This window comes from Pezoporus flaviventris, unplaced genomic scaffold (assembly GCF_033815535.1).
Source record: "Pezoporus flaviventris isolate CSIRO_AGI_PZ_B2104156 unplaced genomic scaffold, CSIRO_AGI_Pfla_v1 ptg000066l, whole genome shotgun sequence".
Classification (NCBI taxonomy): domain Eukaryota; kingdom Metazoa; phylum Chordata; class Aves; order Psittaciformes; family Psittacidae; genus Pezoporus; species Pezoporus flaviventris.
In genome coordinates this window covers 4,734,965-4,741,251 of record NW_026892614.1, presented here as the reverse complement: position 1 = coordinate 4,741,251, position 6,287 = coordinate 4,734,965, and the positions used below count along the sequence as shown (strand labels likewise).

Here is a 6,287-nt window from a genome sequence, read left to right as displayed (position 1 = left end):
CCCGGGGAGGAGATGGCTGGAGGCTTTCCAGCCCCAGCTCACGCAATGCAAACTCCGCACGCAACGGGGAGGCGACAGGCGGAGGAGGGGAAGCTCTCCGGCTTTCTCAGCCCCCAAGATGCAGGCGAGACGCTGCCTCCCGACAGAGAGGGCTGCGAGCCCACCCGCCGACCCGCTCCCCGCCCGGTACCTCCTCTGCTCAAACTTTTGGCCCCGGCCATAAAAGCATCCGCGGCTCAGCCGCTCCGCTTTGGCGGGGACCCAAAGGCAGCTGGCAAATAGCTGCGACCCCTCAAGCCAGGGGAAGGGCCAGGCAGCGGCGATTTGTCCTTGGGTCTAACAGCCTCCAGCACCGCGCTGCGCATCGCGGATCCCGGCCGACTTAAAGCCGCGGGTTGCTGTGCCAAGCACCCGGACACGACGGCTCCGGCTGGGGGCAACGGGCTGAGCTCCCCGCGCCCTCTGAACCGTTCGCCTTCACTCCCTGCAGCGAGGTTTCGCTGGCCGCCCCGGCACCGCAGCCCGCTGGCCCTCAGTCCGCGGGGCTGCTCCGGGCAGGTGCCTGCCGGCGGTGAGAGCTTCCAAGGGTTAAAAGTGCTGGGAAGGTGATAACTCTGCCCTGGGATCGGGTACAACTGGCATTTGCTTGCACATGACCTGCCAAACTGCGGGTGACAGGACCCGGGGCTCCTAATGAATTTCCCAGAGGCTGGGATCTGAACGTTGCCATCGCCGCTCTCCTCCCGGGGCTGCCTGTTAGAGCTGCCGCCGGCTGTCCGGTTCCTCTCCATCCTCCCCGAGGTCGCGTATGGAAGGAGCGTGCAACAGGTCAGTTCTGCTACGGGCGGCCGAGGTGACCATGTATTTCACCCCTTTCTCCCCTTGCTGCTTCAGAACGGCTGGAACAGACGGTAGGATTGGGCGGTCCCCGGATACGGGTATGGGAAGGGGGACCAGTTTGGTCTGCCGCGCCGGGAGCTCAGGCATCCTCCGCAGCCCATCCCCAGGACCGCCGGCCGCCAGCCTGCGCTGCCGCGACTGGCACAGAGGTGCAGGGAAGAGGGAAGGGCTCAGTGCAGAGCGGGCTCGCTGGCCACGTACGGAGGTTTCCCCTCCGGAGCAGTGAGGAAGCTCTGACGGCGGCGCGGGGAGCCCGTTTCTCGCAGCGGATATTTCCGCGGGCGGCGGGATGCGCAGCGCCGGGTTGAACCTGTCTCCAGCGCGCGGCGGTTGCCGGCATCTGCAGAGGCTCGTTAGGCAAAGCATCCTTGTGCCTCCCCTTCTGCCCTTCTCAGCCGTCACCTTTTGGATCCCCTGCCACAAACTTTACCTACCGGGAGGGGGGCAGGGGATAAAAGCACCAGCCAGGCAGCCAAATATGCTTCGGATCCCTTACTGACAGTTTGCCACTTGATTATCGATTACGCGTTGGTTTTTCGTACAGGATCCGGGCAGGCTTTAGGCACACGAGGAGCGCACAGAAAGGCGCACTCCGAACCGGCAGCCAGCGCTGCCCGCTCGCCCCTGCCTGCGGGCGCTGGGGATCTGGCTGCAAGGCCGCTGCCCGCTGACCTTTCCCCTTCCCTTTCCCTTGCAGCATGGCCCTCGAGAAACTCGGGGAAGCCCTGGGCGGCATCCCCCCCTTGCAAAGCTCCCTGCTGCTCCTCCTCTGTCTGCTCACCGCTATCCACCTGGGCAAGCTCCTCCTGCAGCAGCACCGGAGGCAGGGCCAGCGCCAGGCGCCGCCGGGTCCCTTTCCCTGGCCCCTGATTGGCAACGCGGCGCAGCTGGGCAGCGCCCCGCACCTCTCCTTCGCCCGCCTGGCCAGCACCTACGGCGCCGTGTTCCAGCTGCGCCTGGGGCGCTGGCCTGTGGTGGTGCTGAACGGGGAGAGCGCCATCCGCCAGGCGCTCGTCCGCCAGGGGGCCGCGTTCGCGGGGCGGCCGCCGTTCCCGTCGTTCCGGCTGGTGTCGGGCGGGCGCAGCCTGGCCTTCGGCGGTTACTCGGAGCTGTGGAAGCTGCACCGCCGGGCGGCGCACGCCACGGTGCGCGCTTTCTCCACCGGCAGCCCCGGCACCCGCCGCCTGCTGGAGCGCCACCTGCTGGGCGAGGCGCGGGCGCTGGTGGCGCTGCTGGTGCGCGGCAGCGCCGGCGGCGCCTTCTTCGATCCGTCGCGGGTCCTGTTGGTGGCTGTGGCCAACGTGATGAGCGCCCTGTGCTTCGGCCGCCGCTACAGCCACGGCGACGGCGAGTTCCTGCGCCTCGTGGGGCGCAACGAGCAGTTCGGCCGGGCGGTGGGCGCCGGCAGCCTGGTGGACGCGCTGCCCTGGCTCCAACGCTTTCCCAGCCCCGTGCGCGCCGCGTACCGCGCCTTCCGCGACCTCAACCGCGAATTCTACGGCTTCGTGCGCGGCAAGTTCCTGCAGCACCAGCGCAGCCTGCGCCCGGGGGCCGCCCCCCGCGACATGATGGACGCCTTCATCCGTCTGCAGCGGGAACAGCCGCGGCTGCAGCTCGAGCACGTGCCTGCCACCGTCACCGATATCTTCGGCGCCAGCCAGGACACCCTCTCCACCGCCCTGCAGTGGCTCCTCATCTTCCTCATCAGGTAGGTGCCGGCGGGGAGGATCCGGAGAGCACCACCTGCCCGGGGAGGAAGGACACGGGGAGAGCTGCAGCCTAGGGGCATTGCGCCCCTGTTTAAATGGCGCTGCACGGGCAAACCCGCTTCGACGGTAAAAGCCGTCGCGGGAGCGCCTCAGCCGCTCGGTTCTCAGAGAGCCGGGGAGGGACCCGCCGCCCTTCGCAGCATTGAGGAGGGTGTTGCCGAAGCCCCGCTGCCACCGCCGGCGCACTCACTCGGAGGCGCTGGGGAAGCAGCTAGGGAAAAAAAAGGAGAACGGCTAAAAAGCCCGCAAACCAAACCCTAGTTTGGCTATAGGGTAATAGCGCGTAAAGAGAACATGGCAAAAAGGCAGCCGAGTAAAGCCTAAAAGCAGCAGATTTTACCAGGGCCGGATCAAAGAGATCATAGGTAACCGCTTAAGAGACGTAAAGAGTTGGCGCACCAGTTTACAAACCCGCTATTAACGTTAATTTGCCAGCAGCGTGTGCTTTGTGTGACTCAGGGAAAGGCCGAGCCCGCGGAGAGTCTCCTGCGCACTGCCCTCCACCAGCTCTTGGCGGGGGGATGGGGGGGGGGGGGGGGGGGAGCTTAGCTGGGTATATAGCTTAGCAGAAAAAGCCGTAACACTGATCGCCTTCCCTAACCCGGCTTTTTTCTTCATCATCTGCATGGTTTATAGAGTTGCACAAACATTATCTGCCCAGCTGGAAGCCAGGCAGATATTTCACACTTGGAGCTAAGGGTACAATGCTTGGAGTTCACATAAACTGTTGGGTTTCTCCTTGTTTCTTACATTTGCCCAGCATTCCATATGCACTTCTGCTGCAGGAGGAAAAGGCAAGGACACAAAAGCCAAACTTGGGTAGTTTAAGCAAACAGAGGCTCCTTGGAGGAACGCCTGCTTTTAGACAAGCAAAAGAAAGTCACCAAAATGTGTTAATATCTTGATCTTGTCTGGTTACTGTGTAGTCTTCCAGACTATCCAGAATTCAAGCCAGTCATCTTGAAATAGATTATAAAGAAAACATATTTTGATATCAATTAGGAAAAGTGTACATAAACTTTGGGGTGTCCATAAAGCTATTTCAACAATTATTAGCAGAGGCTTTTTCAGTTTAAAAACCTGTAGGCAGGTTTTTAAACTGAAACGTATGTATGCAGTATATCTAGTGATAACAAACTGTGCTTTTTGAAGTCATGTACAGAGCTGGAAAACCCAAGTTCTAGTTCCCAGAGAAAGCCCAGAATTTACAAGAGACAAGTAATTTCAGGTTTAGAATGAATTCTCAAAATTGGATCAGGATATTCAATTTAGGCACATTTTAAGTTTAATTTTTTATGTTGAGAATCGATTCCCTGTGGTATTCAAGTGAAAACGGAGCAAATCTAAAACACCACCATTGCATGGGAAGTTTGGGTTTTTCCTCTCATAACATTTTCCATGAGGGTCTACACATTCCTGCAAAATATATTCAGGCTTTGTTCAAACTGCATGATTTCAGTTAGGGGTGAGGTGTCAGTGAAAACACGCTGACAGCAAAGATTGTTTTTGAGAAAATCTTTTGGAAGTGTTATGTATGTACACACATCTTACTTGAAATGGCAGGTATCCGAATGTGCAGGCTAAAATGCAAGAAGAAGTGGATAGGATTGTTGGAAGAGACCGTCTGCCATGTGCCGAGGATCAGCCTCGCTTGCCCTACATCACGGCTTTCTTGTATGAATCCATGCGCTTCAGCAGCTTCGTGCCTGTCACCATCCCACATGCCACCACAACCAACACCTTCATAATGGGCTACCTCATTCCCAAGGACACAGTAATTTTTATTAATCAGTGGTCAGTGAATCACGATCCAGCAAAATGGTCCAACCCAGAGGATTTTGATCCAACAAGATTCTTGGATGAGAATGGATTCATCAATAAAGACCTTACTAGTAGCGTGATGATTTTCTCACTGGGAAAACGTCGATGCATTGGAGAGGAGTTATCCAAGGTGCAGCTCTTTCTCTTTACCTCCATATTGGTGCATCAGTGCAATTTTATTGCTAATCCAAATGAGGACCCCAAAATGGACTTTACCTATGGGTTGACCATTAAACCTAAGCCATTTACCTTGAATGTTACGCTTAGAGATACTATGGATTTGCTTGATCAGGCTGTCCAAAGACTGCAAGCAGAGAAAGCAGCCAGTGAAAATCAGCTGTCAGCAAATGCCTAAGCAACAAACCCTGCATCTAAAGATAATCCCTCTCTCTTTTTAGACTTAAATAAGTTATAGTTTGTTCTGGTTATCTTTTTGGAAAATAGCTGATATTACAAGTTGCAAGAGCAAGAAGGAAAACTGCGCAAGGTGTAACTCAGTCCTCTCTTAAATTCTAAAAGGAAAGCCATGAGAACAGTCTGATATAGTACATAATGAAACATATACAATTTGAAAGTAAGCCTTTTTTTTTCTAGCTTGTTCACAGAAGTTGCCATTGTAAAGCGTTTTTTATCTACTGACTGGTTGGAGCATCTCCAGGAACTGTTTGTACAGTCTGTTCCCTGTCTCCATGTACTGTGCCTTAACTCTAAGTTCGCCTTCGATGATTCCACATCCCAAAGTGAAATCACTTATTTTAAATAAAATAGTAATAATAATTATATAAAGGGTTGCTCAGAACACTGCAGCCTGCCTCTGAATTCACTTGTTGTGACTGCTTGGATGTACATTAGTGCCTCAATAATACATGTTCAAATGATTTTCAGTAAAATGACAATGTAGTCTTGCCTTCAGCATTCCAAAGTGTTTACATAAGTGACTAAGAAAGAAGACTAAGAAAGAAGCACATCTGAAAATAAAATTCGTATTTTAATAATTTAGTAACTCATTATTAAGTTTTGAAAGATCAGATTTGATGTCACCAAATGGCAAGAGTGATACAAACCAATTGCTAATCTGTTCATTAGCATATTCATTAACAATGTAGATATTTGAATTAAAAAGCCTTATAAAGGTATAGCTGAAGTTTGTATTTCTCTAGTAAAGACTTAATATCCCTGTTGCTATGCACATAGGTAAGCCAAGTCAAACCCGCATTCACCAAGATGTTCAGAAAGGGGAGTTTGGGTTTTTTTAATATTAAAACTTTGATGCCACAAGCCTCAAGTAAAGTGTACAGCAAATACACCCCTGCTCACTTGTCATTCTCTTAGGTTGAGGGAAATGGTATATCCAAAAATTAACAATGTAGTTTTAGTACAAATTGCTTGAAACAGAATCACAGAAGGAAAGCTAATATTACATGTCCTAATTATTGTACCCATTAACTGGAAAAAAAAAAAATCAAAAATACCCCAAATGACCCCAAACTATTATTTTAAACTAAAACACACACATGAAGTTTTATGGCTTTGAGTCTCTGGCTAATGTTTGTGTGCACAAAACTGCATGTATTTCTCTAAAATGCAAACAACCTTATGTAAGTACTTGATTTTGAAAGTGTTGGGCGCTTCTTTGGAGCTGCAGATCACCTTCAGTTAGATATGAAATCCATCAGAAATGAAAGTATCTGTTTAGACTTCACGTGGCACACAGAAAAAGCTTTCTGTTACATACACATAGAGTAACCTCAGGTGTTTTTCTGAATTATGTACAAGTGTGATAGCCCAGAACTTAGC

General features: G+C 52.6%; 1 protein-coding gene across 2 annotated transcripts; it reads left to right on the top strand.

The window, feature by feature from the left end:
- Window positions 1–366: 366 nt before the first annotated feature.
- Window positions 367–5,809, top strand: LOC133278378 (cytochrome P450 1B1). Of its 2 annotated transcripts, none has more exons than XM_061471047.1 (3): window positions 367–828; window positions 1,598–2,608; window positions 4,233–5,809. In XM_061471047.1, exons 1-3 carry the CDS (start codon window positions 809–811, stop codon window positions 4,843–4,845), a joined length of 1,644 nt encoding a protein of 547 aa, XP_061327031.1. In that variant the 5' UTR covers window positions 367–808; the 3' UTR covers window positions 4,846–5,809. The 2 variants fall into 2 exon arrangements, with proteins under 2 accessions (XP_061327031.1, XP_061327032.1); XM_061471048.1 differs by having other exon boundaries at window positions 1,445–2,608.
- Window positions 5,810–6,287: the final 478 nt, after the last annotated feature.